Below are 17,393 nucleotides of genomic sequence, written 5' to 3' on the forward strand. Positions count from 1 at the left end.
CCGGGGCGCGCCCTGGTGGCCGTTGGTCCCTTTGAACGCCGAGAGGGCCGCTCCGCTCCGCGCCGCGCCGGGCTCTGTCCGCCGCCATGGCCTTCTCCAGGGCGCCGCTCCGGCGCTTCAACGAGAGCTCCGGTACGTGCGCGGCGGTTCTCCGGGGGTGGGGAGGGACCCCGGGCCCTTCGTGGTAGTGCCGGGGGAAGGGGCACCGGCTGCGGTTACCTCCGCGTGTCCCAGTCCTTCTGCTTGTGCTCCACCTGTGAGGGGGCCGCCTGTAACGGTGTGTCTGAGGGCCGCTTGTCCAAGCCCTTGTAGGAGCCTCCTTCTGAGGAAAAAAAATTCTAGCTACAGGTCGAATCCTGGTCGTAGGTAAAGGGCTACTAAATACAGCAGCGATCATGCATATATATGTACGTAGTAAATAAAACACTGACAAACCAGGATTTGCTAGCCTTCTGATACAAAACTACAAGAGAAACCTACAGAACTAGTCACAACTGAAGTACTGCTACTGAGAGCATTTTCTAATGCAAAAGTTTCTCACAATGAGTTTTTGGCTGTAGCTGAATGCTTCTCTGCTACCGTTGCCTGTTCTCATATTAAATGAAGCTGCTCTCATTTGCAGAAAGCTGAAGCAAGTAGGTAAGCATTTACTGGGCTTGAGACCACCCGACTATAACAACAATTGCATGAAGAATTTGTAGCCATCTTGTTTCTGTCTGCTGTTTCCCTTAAAAATGTTTAATTTTTAGAAGAACTTTTAGGGTTTGTTTTTTTAAATAAAAGTTTAAGTAACTTAGTTTTTTGGAGGAAAAGTTTGGCATTCAAGAACATCTAAGTAGTGTCTTCTAAAGTGGAAGAAGATGTTTAAAAAAAACCCAACAGTTAAGTTTGCTTTTTATCCTTTAATGCTTTAGGCTGCCTTTTCCACCAATTGCTATTAAGATCTTCCCACCATTTGCATTTTTTCTTTATGGAAGTTAATGCACTGCTATCACTAGTAAGATGCCTTGCAATATTGTATATGTAAATCACAGTTTCTAATTTTATTAATGTGTAATAAACCAACCCTTTCCCCTACCATGTGTGCTGTATATTTTCATGTTTATGGGGAGGATGAGGAGAACTGAGACTCCAGTTGTTGATTGGGTTTTTTTCTTTTTTTAAGTGGATTTAACTTAAATGTGTTACAAGCCTCAACTCATTGAAGTTGAAAACCCTATCATTTACCTTAATAGTTCTCTGCTGTTCTGAAAATCTCATTTCTAGTTTGTACCCCGCTGCAAGGATCCTATGATGCTAAATCTTCAGGTGCACTGAAAAGTTCTCTGTTCTCTGAAACATGTCAACGGGTTAGGAAACAGAAGGGTAAGTAGTCATAGAAGTTGCACAGAACACAATGGTATAATATCTTTGAATGCTACAAGTGTTAGTGCTTACATGCTATTACTGCTCTGTTCTTGTTTAGAAATTGTTTTATGTTGAAGGGACTCACTACCTACCTTCTAGCTCAAGAGGACAGCAACTGTAAAAACACATCTAACTGAATCTTCCAAAAATAGCTTTATATGACTTCTGTTAATTAGGGGGACCTCTGGAGATGAAATAAATGATTTAACTACTTCCTTAACCTTGTTTTTAGTGATATTTTGATGGGTTTTTCAGATATAAAGCATCCCTTAGTTGAAAACTGACAGCGTGGATCTGGAAGGTGGCGGGGAAACTTGGCAGAAGCTGAATTCTCAAAACTGGCTGTCATCGGGTAGTCTCTTTCTAAACTCTGTCAAGTACCCAGATGACTAATATTGGGCTGCTTGTTGGCAGTAAGAAAACAGCTGGCATTAGGTGGTGAATTGCATAGTCTTAATAATCAGGTGGCTTTCTGTCTTTTGTATAAAAAGTTAATTAACCTTGTCTAGTTTGGTTACATTTCCTCACTGTGTGCATGCACACCCTCTTCCTTCACCATTCTTTTCTGCATCCTTCTGCAGGTGAGGTAAATCTGAACAGTGAGAAGAGTGCACCAACCCCTGTAACTGGGAGGAGACTCACATCTCTCGGATCAACAGTAAGACTCTTGTAGTGTCTGTAGCACTGTTAAATTCCAGCTAAACCTCACTGTGACTAGTTAAATCATGTTGCCCCTTTACACAGTTACTATTAACCTACCTGAGCAAACCATGAAACACACTATTATGCCTGTATTCCTTAGTAACTAAGAAGGAAAAATGAAATTGCAGCGTCTTTGGGAATCACATGATGATTACTTGGGACTACAGAGTGGCTTGTAATCTTTGGTGTTACAATGCTGGGGGTTTTTGCCTCTTGCTCACCATGTAAATACGCTGTGTCTGCTTCTTTTTAAGAAGACCCTGTTTCTGTTTTCATACAGGGCAGGTGGACAGGGCTGAGCAGAAACCTAGTGGTAAAAGAAACAAAGAGGGGATGATACTGTATAAACAGGTTCTCAGTGCAATGTGCAAGGATGTGGATTTGAAGATGCATAGCTTAACAAGTTGAAAAATGATAACTCTGACTTACTAGTTTTGTTTACTAGTACTCATGATGTAGGATGAAATTCTGCAAACCAACCTGTGGTTAAGAGATTAAAGTAGTTTTTATGGAGTTTAGGGGGTGCTAATATCTCAAACTTCCTTAATCTCCTTTCTGTCACAGTGGTTATGAGCTGTCCATTCACAGTAATGCTTATGAGAACGTACAATAGTAAAACCCATCTTAGCCTGATACTTGTCTGCCCTATGTGTGGGAGAGAGATGTTTGCTTTTTATTTTGTGTGTGTGTGTGTATCTTTAATGTATTGTCTAGATGAAGGCATCCACTCCTATATTTAACTGTGTTGTTAAACTAGTATGCAGCTAGAGATCAGTTTAAATTTTTTAATACATCTGTTTTCAAAGCCAGCTCATGGGACTCTGAAGCCTAAAAAAGATCTTATCCTTATGAAAGAGAAAAAGAAACAGAAGACACTGGAGAAGGAGGTATGAACACATTATGCGAGTGGAGTCCTGTAATGTTTTTCCCACTTACTGTAATAAAAAATAACAAGCTGGTAAAATTAGCCTCCTTTGCATAACGTAGCATACAAGTAGTTTGCAAACAGCTCTGTGCAGAACAGCAATTATCAAATGTTATGGTATGTAGAAAGCACTGCGTTTGTTAATGGAGTTACATTAATTCCTGTTGATTGTGAGCAGCTATGCAGCCAGTCTTTTTTTTTTTTTTAAAAAAAGAACCAAGTCCTATGTTCTCTACCTCAAAAAGGTTCTGTATTATTTAGCAACTGTTTGCTGAGATTTTTGCTTAGTAATTGACATAATTTTAAAGTTTAAGAGGCAGCTAGCTTTTCCTTGTCAGTACACTTCTGTGTACTAATCTCTGCCTCGTGTCTCAAATGTCACATCCTGTTTTTCTGTTCCGCAGCCAAAAAGGAGAGTTGGCTTCTGTTGCAAGTTGAAGCTAAGACTTTTCTGACTCTAACATGTTGTAGTGGCTCAATAGCATAAAATAAGTCAGATGAAATGCTAGGACTGTAAATCTGTGGTGTGTCGTAAGAGAGAATTGTGGTGATTTTGTTACCTCCTTTCCTGTGAATGACAAAGTTGAAGATATGTATTCTCAATGGAGGTTAATACAGTTTGGATACTTAGCCTCTCCAAGAAAACCACAGGTATAAATTAATGATGTAATTTAAGAAGAATAATAGGAAATAAAGAAAATAACTCTTTTGTTTTAGATTCGTGCATTGGTGAGAGAGCGTGGAGAGCAGGATAAAAAACTTCAGGCTCTGGATGAGGATTTTGTTAAGATTGAAGCAAAGTTGAGTGCTGCAGTTCAGGAGAAAACATCTCTTTTGGCAAATGTTGCATGCCTAAAAAAACAGCTTCTGGAACTAACGAGAACCAATGAACTTCTCAAGTCAAAGGTATTCAGACAAATAAGTGCATCTTTGCTTTTCCTTTGCTGTTGTTAAGCTCCCTGGGCAAGAACAAACACTAGTTGCTGATCAGCATCTGTTTTCTTGTTCCCTGTGCCCCTTCACTGGCACAGGGATAGAGCATGTCTGGTTTGGGATTTTGTGCGCTTCTGTCTAAAGAGAGAGAGGGACCTACTAACATCCATCTCAAGGATGGGTAGAGATAAGTGTTGTGGGTGGGAGGGGGACACTTTTAAAGAGTGTGAAGAGTAATTCATTTGAAGGAGTTATGCTTAGTGGTTTTTATATTCATCTCTAATAAGCTGTCTGAAGATGGCATGCAGAAGAAAATGAGCAGCCTATGCATGGAGTTAATGAAGCTCAGAAACAAGAGGGATGCTAAGGAAAAGGTATGACCACTTGCACTGCACAGGATAGTAATTCTGAGCTGTTCAGGAACAGACAATGAAGGGCTTACCACAGAACTGCAGATCATGTGTTTTTTCTGTCCTCAGTAGTTTCTTCTACTTTCTGTAGCGTGAAAACAGAGAAAGATCTAACAATGAATGTTATTGATTTTGCTGTTGATGCACAGAGTAAATCTGAGTTAAAGTAAGGAAGCCTAGAAATACCTCTGTTGCAATATCAATCTGTTGGTCAGACTTAATTTCTTTGAAAACTAGTGGTCCTAGGTATAGTTTGAAACTCTTCTGCATGTTTGCAGTTTTTGGGTTGTGGTGGTGGTGGTTTTACGAAATGGCTAATATATTTACAAAGGGGTACTTGGAATCACATTTAGTGTAGTGGCAAGCACTATCGTTAAATTGTAGCTACAAATTAATTTCAGTTTACCACTGTCTCTTAGACGATGGATTTCTTTTTTTTACTAAATCTCATTTTGGTGGTAATATTTGTCTTTTTTTTTTTTTAAGATTGCATTTGCAAAGCAGGAAGACATGGAAGTGAAGTTGCAGGAAGTGCAAAGGAATCTAGAGCATTCAAAAGGAAAAGTAGCACAGTTAGAAGAGAAACTGTAAGTAGTAAGGAAGGGAATTGACTTGGATGGTATTATATCATCTAGCTGTGCTTACATGCTTACACCTTATGGTAGGCACATAGTTTAGGGAAAATACTGGTGGTCTCCCTACTAAGAAGGAACAGAAATAATTAGCATTTGTAAGCTGGAATAAATTTGATGGAATGAAGTTCTAGGAACTGCTGTGTTCTTATAAAATGAACATACAAAATATTGTTCCTTTAGTGTATCTAACCTTTTTCCAAAAGCCTGTATTGTCTCAACCCTTTGTCTTCCAGCATGGTGTGGGTAGAGTTTTCATTGGTATGGAGTGGGGAGGGAAGAATTGTCTTGAGAAAAGGATTGTTGTTCATCTTGGACCAAGACATTCATGTAGATTGGATAATTCAGTGTCTGGCCCTTTAGACTATTAAGTTAGGAATAAGCAAGAATGAAAAAGTGTTGGGCCAGGAGTTGAGATCCTAATTCAGTAGCCAGGCATTTGACACAAATTTGATGGACGTGTGTGTATTCTCCAGCTAAGTGTATTGAAGAGTTGTTGTGGTGCCTTCAAAGTTGCTTCATAGCAGCCGCGTTCTCTGAAGAAAGGCAACTACCGAGTGTTTTGGCTTAAGCAGCTGTAGAAAGAAGCAGAAGAGAGAGTTCCAAATCAATGCTTTCTATTCTGCCCAAATAATGTCATTTGCTGCACAGGAACAGTGCACTACCATATAGGCTATTTCTGAGGATGGTAATCTAAGGAGGATGAACTTATAAGGTATATTAAGTCAATTTTGCACTGCAGCATCCTTCTTAAGCTTTCTGCTTTTACTTAACATCCAAGTGCTCAAATACGAGTAGAATTTCTATATTTATGTTAAAGTTAAAATACACAAAGGTAATAATACAGGTAGTGCAATTCAGAAAGGGAGGAAATGATAATTTGTCTAGCTAATGCAGCTGTTCTAGCATTCTTGCTTGTGGCAGAATATAGCTCAGCATCTTTACTACTACTCCTAAGTCGTGATTCAATGGTTTATTTCTATTTGCTTATCTGTAAACAAACAGCTTACAAGTAGCTCTGAATTTGTTTAAATACATCCATCATGAAAACCTCCTGGCTTTAGGTCTGCTACTGAGAGAGAGAAAGTTGAAGAAAAGTCTGACACTGACAAACTCCTGGAATATATCACAGAGCTCAGGTAACAACAAATTGTTCTTGAGTTGGACTGGGTAAGTTAAAAGCCAGTAAAACTAAGCCTCGTTTATGACTGGTGAAGTAGTACCTTGGCAACAATTCTGTTTAACAGTATTAAAATAGAGGGGGAAAAGAAATCAGGTATTTTTCCACACAATGGAAAGGAGTCATAAGATGTTATTTTAATTATCTGTCTAAATGTCTCTGTGCTTTTCCAGGCTAAGCAATACTACTGGAAGAGCTTTGTATCAGGGTCCTGAAATCATGTTTTTAGCCTGAGTTACTTGTACATAAATCAAGCTAAATCCTTTTTCTCGAAGGTACTGTCAGTAATGTCTTTTAGCCCTCGCTTGTAAAACAATGCATGGTAGGGCAAAAAAACACACAATCTTGGCTTCCAGTGAACTTTCCAATACTCCAACTTGTCTTTAAGAGCTGCGATGAATTATGTATGTATGAGCATCAGTCTGATTCTAAAAATTACTAATCTGGTGTTTTGTAACTGATTGAAACTCTAACCAGTCTTCACAGTAATGTGTCCCTAGCTCAGAACATGGTGAAAATACAACAGTATTTAATTTTAACTTATTCGCTCTTTGTGCACCCCCACTGTCAATTTAATCATTGAGATACCTCATCAACTGGCTATATATCTTAATATCCTGCTTATTCTTGTAAAATCTGGTTTATTAATGTGTATGCTTTTCTGTGAAAACTCAGCTTTGAAAAAAAAACACCACCTGGATGTAGCATTCATCTGTAAATCAATTATAGTGACTAATTCTGTTTTAATGAAACCTTTATATATTATTTGTGTGATTGTGTATGTTTCTTTTTAAAAAAAAAATCAATGTTGAAATGAATTGCTATTAATGTTAATTAACATGCCTTAATGTGCAAAAACTTGTGTCTGGGAAATTAGGTGAATGCAGTTTTCCTGTTGGAAACCAACAGTCCTAAGCATTTTTCCTTTTGTGCTGAAGTGTAAGCTTACAAACAAAATTTAGTGGTAACAATACCTGAATTTTCTCCTACAGTAGTGTTGCAGAAACAGCTGAGAAATACAAAGTAGATATTGCCCAGATGGAAGAGACACTGATGAAGAAAGACCAAGATATTGAGCTCCTGAGGGATACTCTCAAAACAAAAGAGGAAGAATCACTTAAACTGATAAAAGAACTTAATGAAAGGTGTCAATTGCTTCAACAAGAAAAAGGTAATTGTTAGTGCTTGTATGCTGTTCCCATATGGGGGAATCACTACCATGTCTTAAAGCACCTCAAATAGGTCAGTTCTAAAAAGTCAATTGACAGGTTTGTTCCGAGTTAAAAGTCATGTCTCTGAGCTCCAGCTGAAAACAACTAGGCATATTTCTAACAGTATGGAAACCACCTTGAATTTGACATCTGTTAAGTCTAAATATTTATTGCCATAGAAGGTTACTAAGGTAGATAGTATAGGATGAAAATTGTTTACATAGTGGGAATGGCTTTAATCTGAAAGGTGAACACAAATTACTTGTTCCTTACTCTTCATTGAGAAGCAGTATGATATTGTCTCAATTCACTGTTAGCAGCTTGTGAGCAAGTTCACTGAGGTATTGGGAATGTGCTTAGGAATCCTTCTTCACCTCTTTTCCCCCTTCCCCCCCCCCGCCCCAAACTAGCAACTCTGCAGCCTGAGACTGGTAGTCAGTTCTCTGTGTACCACTTGGCTTGTATGTGCCAGTATTATGTGGAAGAAGCTTTGGGGAAATCATTTAGTTGGTTTTCCCCAGCCATACTGCTGTTCTGATGAAGGCAAATGGCTTGATCCAAAGATTCCTGCTGTTTGAAAATAATTTTCAAAGTGGTTTACTTGCAGCCAATTTTGAGGAGTTTCCAGATGGGTTAAAGATGTGGGTTTGTTTTGTTTTGGTGTTTTTGTTTTTACCCCTTGCTTAGCTTAACTTTAAAGCTAGAATCAAAGTACTATGAAGAATAGATGTTGCAGCTCTTTGAATATAGAGAATGGGATTTGTGTTATATTGATAATTCCTCTGTGCAGAGAAAGAGTTGTTTGAGACCAAAGGAAAATACCTGAGTATGAGTGCTGAAATAGAAGACCTGAAAAAAAAAATTGGCTTAGAAGAACAAGAACACCAAAACCTGCTTCAGAAACATGAGGAAGTGGTCTCTCAGCTGCAGCAAGAGAAGGTAAATACAGACAAATTTTTAGACAAATTTAGACATATTTTTAGACAGCCTAAAAATAGAGTCTAATCCCAATGACTGGCACTAAAGGTTCTGATTTTGGTTACACATGAGATTGTTGTATTAATAATAGTCTAATCTGTGGAATGTACAAGTGGGTGCTGGCCAGCAGAAACTGTGTGTTATCCAATAGATCTAAGAATCATAGCTGGTATGATGGGTGTTATGGTTCCTCCTGTAGATTTGACCTTATTCTTGTGCTTTAAAGTTTGAACACTGCAGATTAGCCTTTAATGTCTAGAGAAGTACTGGTACTTTTAAAATCTGTGGTCCTTTGGCTTACAGGAGTCATCTGCGTCAATGCACCAGAAGCTACTAGAATTTCAAGATGAGGTAACAAGTGAGAGACAACTTCTTCAAGAGGAGCTGAATGATACAATGAATGAACTGAATAAATTACATGCTAAGGAAAAGAAAGCTGAGAAATTGGTGAAGCGATTGGAACAAGAAATCAAATCTCAAGCTCTTGAGCTTGCGCAGGTGGAAGTAAAGTTGAAAGGGTTTGTGAAATAAGTTTTCTGATTGTAAAGCTTTGAAAGAAAAAAAAAAGTTAAATCAGTAGTATAAACAAAGCTTCTGCACCTCATTCAGGTTTTAAAGAGACCTGAACAGAACTGAACTTATTTCTTCCTGGTTGTTGATTATTGATAGTGATTAGAACTAATCACTATCAAAAATTACTTGAATCAGCTTTATATTGTCTTAATTTAAAACTATTTAATTAGTATGCTGACACTTGCTTGAAATGCCAGTACTGTAGTAAAGTGATGCTGCTGTGAAGGGCCAACTACATGCATGTTGTATTGGATGTTTCTGCCCTGGAGAGGGCAATGACTAGGAAAGCTTTTCAAGCAAGTTTTTTCTTCCTTTCACGTATTGAAAATTTAGTATTAGGTGTTCAAGCTATTCTATAGCTATCTTGGAAAACAAGGGGAGGGGGAAATGCTTTGGTTAAATCTGTTATGAAGATTGTGCTTTAATACTTGAGAAGTTCTGGCAGAGAAGTTACTGGTTTGTCACAATTAATTTATTGCTGCCGCTGCAAGCCTTCTGTAACTGGTAACAGCATTTGGTAATGTGTTCAGACATACTTATCTGCAGCGTGGAACGCTGAATTTTTATTTCAGGAAGAATGCTGAGTTGGAGCAAATCAATGAAATGCACAGTAATGCTGTTCTGCAAATCCAAGAAGAGCATAGCAATACATTGCGTAAACTTGGAAAGACTGTTGCTGAGTTTGAAAGGTATTTAAGTTTCATTAAGATCTAGGACTGGGATTATCTCTAAGATTACAATAAAATATGCTGTTTATTCATGTGCCTTGGTACTTAACACTATATATGAGCATTGGTACAGTATTAGAGCAGAGGATTTTGTGATGGAGTATTTGATGGCATTAAGAAATTAATTTATGCTTTTTGAGTACTAGTCAAGTGTAATGATGTATTCAGTATCTAGTTCAGGAAACTGTTTTTTCTTCCAAAGTGTAACCAATTAGAATACTCAAGTGCTCTTGAATCTCAATGAGAGCTGTAACTAGTGATGGTGTTCTCTTACCACTAAAATCTCTTGCAAAAACACTTCTTGTTTAGGCTCAAAACTTGCACAGAATTGAGATTTGTTTTCCTACAGTTCTTGCAGATCTTTCCTCTCAGATATTCAGGTTGTGAATGTATGTAAAAAGAGATACTGTTATTGTTAACTGTGCAACGCACCCATGAAGGATCCACTGGCGTGTTAGCCAGTGCAAGCTGCAGAGAGTAGGTCTTCTGGTGTTTTAAATAAGCTTCAGATATAGTAGATCTTTTCTGTTTTAAAATACCTACCAAAATGTGAAAATACCTGTATCGCAGAATTTGTCATAGTGTTACTGCTTATGGCTTGATGGAAAAGTGTGGGGTTTTACTTGGGGTTTTTTTTGTTGTTTGTTTGGGTTTGATTTTGTTTTATTTTGTTTTTTTTAAACTTTTGATTTATCAGTGCCCGGACACTGCCATATCTCCAGATTATAAAAACTCTTCTACATGTTAGCATGAGCTTGTATTGCTCTTTTAAGGCCTGAACATGTCAATCTGTATTTTGCCTAAAATAACAAGATTTTTCTTATTTGCATTGTAATACCAGCTACAAGAAGACAGTAGCTGAAGAAATACAGAGTCTTAAACTGGAGAACACCTCTCTGCAAGATGAAGTTGCCAACCTAAAAAAAAAAGGCCAAGATAATCTTCAGCTACTTCAGGAAGCAGAATACACTAAGACCAAAGCAAAAGAAGAATGTGCAAGGTACTAGACAGACAAACTTTTCCTTAAGCTAAAGAATGCCAACTAAGGCTTGCCTTCTTAACTAGAATGTAACATGGTGGTCTACCATATAAAATCAGTATTTGGTGTAAGCTTAAGTTTCTTCCTTTTCCCAGTGCAGAGGGTTGAAAATATTGACAAACAAAATTCATTAAGCTTATATATGCATTAGAAAACTGGTTTGTTCAATCAATTGCTTTGACTTTCTCCTTTGTATGGAACATATAGGAAAAGGAAAATACTTAACTGAAATACGTTGTAATATTGTCTTTATCAGAAATATCAGTCACAGTGACTGTTCCACAGATAAGATCCACAGGGGCAGACAAACAAATACCTAACGCAGAGCTTGCCATTTGCCACTCTACTCTGAATGATGTGTCGCCTCAAATCCTGCTGACAAGCAGGTGCCAGTTAACCATCCATGAATTACCACACCGCGGGGAGGTAAACAAAGGTCCTCCCTCTGCCAAATATGAAGCACCACAGTGCAGCTGATAAGTAGTAACACCCAAGAAGTCGTCTTGGGTCACTAGCTGAGGACGTGTTTCTCTGACTGTAACAGCAGCTTAGCGGTGTATGTTCTCTTTCCAGCTCACTGTGCAGAACATGAGAAAGTCCCTTGCTGTGGGCAAGTAACTGACTATTTGAGGAAATTGGGGAGTTTGGTCTTAAAAGGTCCCGGTGTACTATCACCTGTATTAGGCAACTGTGGTAACTGCTTGTACATGAGTTGCATTATGGAAAATACTGTGTATGTGCTGGAAGATTTCCTTCCCCACTTCTTTTAATGTAGTTCCTAGCTAGCTTCTAAAGCTGAAGCTGGATTTAAATCACAACTATGCTCTAACGTTTTTAACTGTTGCATGTGGATAAATCACTTGCTCAACTGCATTAGAATGCTGCTTTGGCCAAACTGAATTGGGCACTTATGATCTTCCCAACACTTATCTCCTTGGTGATTTATCAAATGCTTCTGTAAAGTTTTGTAATGCTCCTGCTGTCTTGTTCACCCATAGCCAGTATACTAAGATTGTCCAAAGGACAATTACTCCTTATCCCAGCTTATTTTAACACATCTGTGCCGCTTAAGATGTTGCTCTTTCTTTCCTCCCCACCTGCTTAATATTGCTTCCAGTTTTTATTAGAGCTGGTAAAAGAAAAACAACTGAAGAGTTATTTCCTGTTTGATTTCCTGGTTGTGTGTGGCATGGAAGGAATTCTTAGTCTCCACCTAGGTGATATAACCAACAGCTGAGTTTGGAGAGGGAAGGGAATGCTTTTAGGTGTATAGTTTTTGAACCCTTGAGTGTATCCACACTAAACAGTCTTGACTAGTTTCTGCTTAAGCAAACTTCTGCATGTAAAGTCTAACTACTAAAGTGTCTTCCTCTAAAAGCTACTGACATTAAACAGCCATAAATAAGAAACATAGGATCTTTCCTTGCTTCAAAAGTACTGCTTGCTTCCTCATAGAAGTTAATGTTGTACATCTTGAACTTGATTGCTTTCTGTATTGCTGTTCTTCTCTTATAGCACTGTTTGTGCAAGCCTTTATTTCTGTTCTTCTGCTAACAGCTTTTCAATCATGGTTACTTTTGTTTTCAGATTAGAGTAATGTAAAAAATAAAATAAATTTAAAGGTTCATTAAGGATGGATGATATTTTCCTCAGGATGCTTTTAGAAGTCCAGACAAAGCTTGCACTAAAAGAAGCAGAAACAGAGAGAACAAAAGTGTCTTACCTTGCACAAATGACTAAACTTCAGGAAGAACTGGAAGAGCAAACTGAAGATCTGAAAAGGAAACTGGAAGCAGAAAGATCAAGGTGACTTTTGTCAAACTAAACCTGCATATTGTAGCACATCAAAGTTTTAGTGCAAAGAAGTGCTGAAAGCTAATGATGAACATAATGAAACTCCTCTTCTTGCTTTTTAGGAAAACCATAAATGAAGATGTGACCTCTAGCTTAAAAGAAGAGATAAAGACCTGGCGTACTCTATATGAAGATTTATATAACAAAACTAAGCCTTTTCAGGTATGTTATGAAGTAGGTGTTTATTAGTATACCTTGACTTAAGACTTGTGCAGTTGAATCAAGTTCTGTTCTTGAGCAGTAAACATGCTATTTCCCATTCTAAGGCATTTATCCTGCAACCATTTCCTGAGGTGCTGTCCCTTGAGCCAGCTATTCCCCTTCCCAAACCTATCTTTCTTTATAGATTTCAGTTCAATAACAAGCTATTTTAAAGATTTCTCAAAGATTCAATATATATATTTCAGCAACAGCTAGATGCATTTGAAGCAGAGAAGAATGCACTCTTAAATGAGCATGGTGCAGCCCAAGAAGAACTGAATAAACTAAGTGATGCATATGCTAAACTACTTGGCCACCAGAACCAGAAGCAAAAAATCAAGCATGTTATGAAGTTGAAGGAAGACAATACCCACCTGAAGCAGGTTTGTGAAATGGAAAGTTAGAAATCTGTTATTCGTTTGCTTGATTCCTTTGTTTGTTTCTCTAAACATTTATAGACTAGTCCTGCAAACTACTTGCTTTCTATGGTTCTTAAATTCCCTGCAAGAGCTAGATTAGAACAAACCACCAGTCTCCAGAAACACTAAGATAATCTGTTTCAGTTTCAGCTGAATATATGTTACATAGAGCTATCACCAGTGCAAATAACCACCCCTACTTCTAGCTTGGTTGGTTTTTCTTACCTCTTTTGGAGGTTCTAGACTTCGTAAACTAGCTGCTGAAAGCAGCACTGGAAAGTTTCAGGCTACCATACTACTTAGTGGTGTTATACAGCAATTATACAGTGGTGCTGGTTTCTCTACACCTGTATGGTTTGCGTTTTAATGCCACCAATAATTTTGTGTATGTACGTTTTATGCTTAGCATTAGTCAAAAGGGCTACTTCAGTAAATCATGAAGCGGGCTTTTCTCCTGTTCTTAATCTAACTTTCAGCTATTATGTTTTCTTTAGGATGTCTCAAAACTGCGTGCATTGCTAGCAAAAGAAAAGCAAACCAACAGAGATCTTCAGGAGCAACTATGTGCAATTCAGGGCATTAGGCGTTTTGATCCTTCCAAAGCCTTCCAGCATGATAGCAAGGAAAACATTCCTCCAAAAACTCCTCTTAAAGAAGGTAAGCTTAGATTAGATATTGATGTAGCCATGTCCTCGTACCTCCTAAACTCAACCAAAGAAGGTATTGACAGTCTTGCATAGTCTGCTGTATTTGGGGAAAGGAGGAGAATGGCATCTCTTGTGTGTTTCACAGCAGATGTTGGAAGGCTGAATCAATGGGGCACTTCCAGTGTATGGTTTGCTGTTGTGCTTTCCAGCCCAGTTTCTTACAACCTGACCTGAGCAGGTGGTATGTCAGGTCAGACAACAGAAAGTGTGTTTGGTAGGGGAGAAGGAGTGGGTTACAGGGAAGCAGCTGGGTTGCTTGATCTTGTAAGATGTGAACTTTGCTTTGCTACTGTTTATCACCTACAATCTTCCTTCTGTCATACAGCTATCCATTACAGCCAGTCAGGTGGCAGGCTGTGTCTCCTGCATGGGTGGTAGGGGTGGAAGTGGCTCAGCCAGAGGTTTGAGCCCTGGTTCTTTAGCTGCTACCTGGTGGGTCCTTATACTGCTGCAGGTGTAAAGGTAAGATGCAAAAGGCCTGCAGATGAATGTAGAGTAGAGGGAAGCATGGCAAGCACGTAGGGGTGCACAAAGGGTAGCAGTGTGGGAGGGTATAGATCTCACCCAGACCTTCATTTTACAGTATATTCCAGGGTCTGAAATTCTGTCTTGCCTGTTATGTGGAGTGTAGTACCTTCTTCCCCCCCCAGCAAACAAATAATTACTTGATGTGGTGGGACCAGTAGTGAAAAACCCAAACTTAGTAATGTTCTTCCATTGCAGGTAGTAAAAACAAAATTTAATCTCTCCTTGGTGTTAAGAAAAATATCATAAATCGCCAATAAATTCATGTGCTACTGAAGACTTCAACAGACTACTTGTTCAAGGTGGACTTGGATGGTGTATACATTACAGATTAGTAGTAGTACTAGAGAAATGGTCTAAAATGGTACATTTTTAGAAAAACTATTTACACTCTTACTGAGAAGCCACAGGTGGCTGCATGTTCCAGACTCCTAGTAACATCGTTGCACTCTTGAACTCTGAAGAGTGTTCACTGTTTCACTTTTTTTGTATGCTGAAGGTGCTTAGCTTCATTTCTACAGAGCAGCTTCGGTTCAGAAAAGGGTGAATAAGCGCTGGAGAAGAAGGATGACAGATGAAATCTGATTTCATATAAGATTTTTTTTGCATCTATCTCATGTATACAATTTTATGTTAAATTAATTTTGCTGTTTATGGTTACTTCAATACCAATGGCAGGCATGCTGCCAAGAGACCCTTTTCCTCTGCGGCCTACATAATGTAGAACCAATGTAGAAAATTGGAATGTACAGTTAGTTTTTATATTCTTAATGGTATCTATATTCAGGACATGCTGATTTAAATCCTGGGGCTAGATATTGCAGCTGTTGATCTTCAGAAGAGGATTTTTCAGGTCAAACTCAAATTGACTGCATTTATGTAAACGTCTGCATACTGTGATTAAGATTAGTGCTTTAAGAGACATGTCTATTTTATGAGTGTTGTGCTCACTGGGCTTTTAAATTGTCATATCTTTGTAGCCAACGTTGTAATTGATCAATGTTAAGTGAAGGGGAATAACAACAGAACTTGTCTTAATTGGGTGGGAGGATACCTACTGTACAGGCATTCACATTGTACAGACTTGAATTTTGGCAGGGTGGAAAGGATCTGTTTAACTGCATCTAAAATTAAGAACGTTTTAGCACAATAAAAATTTTAAATTAAAGAATTTGTCTATTTCCTTCATAAATCAGGGATAAAAACCAAACTAAAATTACATCATGTAATTGACATAATGTTCTTTGTTCGAGGCTTAAATCTTCATAACAAAGACCAATGTCGGTCTTGCTCAGACTATATATTTTCTAATCTTACAGAAATTATTTAGCTGAGCTGTACAATACATATAACCTCTAATTCCCTTATCCTCTCATTTCCTGTGAATTTCTCATTATACAAAAGTAAATACTGAAACTTAAGTGAAATGTGGAACTCTGTTTCTGTTATTGTATCTACTAATATCCTGCATATGGGTGCTGCAGAGAGTACACAAAGCTTAGAATGTTGACTATATTGCCATTTATACTGATATTATAAGCTTACAGAGGATTGATAATACGGGGAAATGAGATACCAAAAATGCATATTAAGTCTAAGGAAAGAAATTGCTATGTCTTCTCTGTTAATGTCAACTTTGTGTATTTGCTGGATTATTTGAACTTCTGAAGACTAAGGATGAGGATTAACTTCAGGTGTTTGAATTGAGAAATACTTAGTGTTCAATTTAGCAGTTTGCCTGAAGTGTTGAGAGGCATATTTTAATAAGGCAGTTGCTGAAAGAATTTAATATTGGAGTTATCTCTCCTTATGGAGAAAAAGATAAGAGTTTTCATGGCCGAAAGATATAAGTGGGGTGAGAGAAAAGCATAGAGGAAACGTGCATTACTGTGACCCATTTGATGAGAACACAGACTTAGCAGAAATCCTGATGTTACACAGCCTTTATAGCCACTAGCCAGTGGATGTGAAATGAGCAGTTGCTTAAAACAAACTCCTAGCAAACAGCAGGGGAAATAGCAAAATGGGGGGGTGGTGGTAGAAATCTGTAAATAACTGAAAATGGACGAAGTAACAGTCCACAGCTAATCACACTAGAGTTTTTATCACAAGATAGCATTAGTCTTTCATGCATGGTTGCTGGAAGTTGCACGCTTTCTGTGCTGCTCCAGGCCAGGTTGGATGGGGCTTTGAGCAACCTGGCGTAGTGGAAGGTGTCCCTGTCCACGGCAGGGGGTTGGAATTAGATGAGCTTTAAGGTCCCTTCCAACCCAAACCATTCCAGGATTCTACTCATACGGGGATTTTTAAGGCAAAATCATTATTCATAAATCAGAACGTCAAAGGCTGTTGAAAAGCCTTCATGCCAAAAAATGAAAGACATCCTTAGTTTAATGTGTTTTTAAAAATGTGAATAAGCCTTTTATTTCAAGAGAGATGAGGGCAAGTGGGTGTTAACAGAAGGTTCCACAAAACTTGAAATGTGGAAATGGGGACACTGACTTAAGGTACATTTTTTAACTGAACCTCAGTTTTGGTGTTTGACGTGTCCTGCATCAAGTTAGCAAGAGTTTGTCCAAGGGTGAAAGTATACCAATTGAAGCAAAATACTGCAGATATTGCAGGACTATGCTTTTATGATGGCCACAGCCTTCATTTTAAAACTTTCGAGCTTATTTGGGAGTTATACTTAAGTGTCATTTTAAATCATTTTTAGGCTATCAAGAGCATGCTTATGTTGACAAAAGAATAGGGAAATTCTAGCAAATAATGATGCTAGCCTTACAGCAATGTTGATTTTGGTTTTAGCTTTAAAATATAGATAAATACCGTAGGACAGATGGGGAGAGATGTAAAAAGTAGAAGTAAAGGGGAAATTTTGAGTGCTTTGTGTCAACTTCAATCTAAGTGCTTTTGTCAGTTTCACGTACGTGTGAAACGTATTAAAAACTGACACCTTGATACTGGTA

The 17,393-nt window shown here is 38.2% G+C and overlaps 1 protein-coding gene across 1 annotated transcript; it reads left to right on the top strand.

The window, feature by feature from the left end:
• The first annotated feature begins 46 nt into the window (after positions 1-46).
• HMMR (hyaluronan mediated motility receptor) lies at positions 47-16,353 on the top strand. Its single transcript, XM_075056681.1, has 18 exons — positions 47-132; positions 1,267-1,365; positions 1,989-2,065; positions 2,916-2,996; positions 3,752-3,940; positions 4,255-4,341; positions 4,864-4,964; positions 6,074-6,148; positions 7,182-7,360; positions 8,191-8,339; positions 8,682-8,896; positions 9,524-9,640; positions 10,521-10,679; positions 12,372-12,524; positions 12,635-12,734; positions 12,980-13,156; positions 13,687-13,849; positions 14,623-16,353. Exons 1-18 carry the CDS (start codon positions 87-89, stop codon positions 14,640-14,642), a joined length of 2,187 nt encoding a protein of 728 aa, XP_074912782.1. The 5' UTR covers positions 47-86; the 3' UTR covers positions 14,643-16,353.
• Positions 16,354-17,393: the final 1,040 nt, after the last annotated feature.

The sequence above is a fragment of the Buteo buteo genome, chromosome 24 (assembly GCF_964188355.1).
Source record: "Buteo buteo chromosome 24, bButBut1.hap1.1, whole genome shotgun sequence".
Lineage (NCBI taxonomy): Eukaryota > Metazoa > Chordata > Aves > Accipitriformes > Accipitridae > Buteo > Buteo buteo.

Excerpts from the sequence above, each read along its gene's own strand:
- HMMR (XM_075056681.1), top strand. The coding sequence starts at position 87 with ATGGCCTTCTCCAGGGCGCCGCTCCGGCGCTTCAACGAGAGCTCCG. Across the intron at positions 8,897-9,523 it reads GTGGAAGTAAAGTTGAAAGG|GAAGAATGCTGAGTTGGAGC; the intron begins GTTTGTGAAATA and ends TTTTTATTTCAG. Across the intron at positions 12,735-12,979 it reads ACAAAACTAAGCCTTTTCAG|CAACAGCTAGATGCATTTGA; the intron begins GTATGTTATGAA and ends TATATATTTCAG.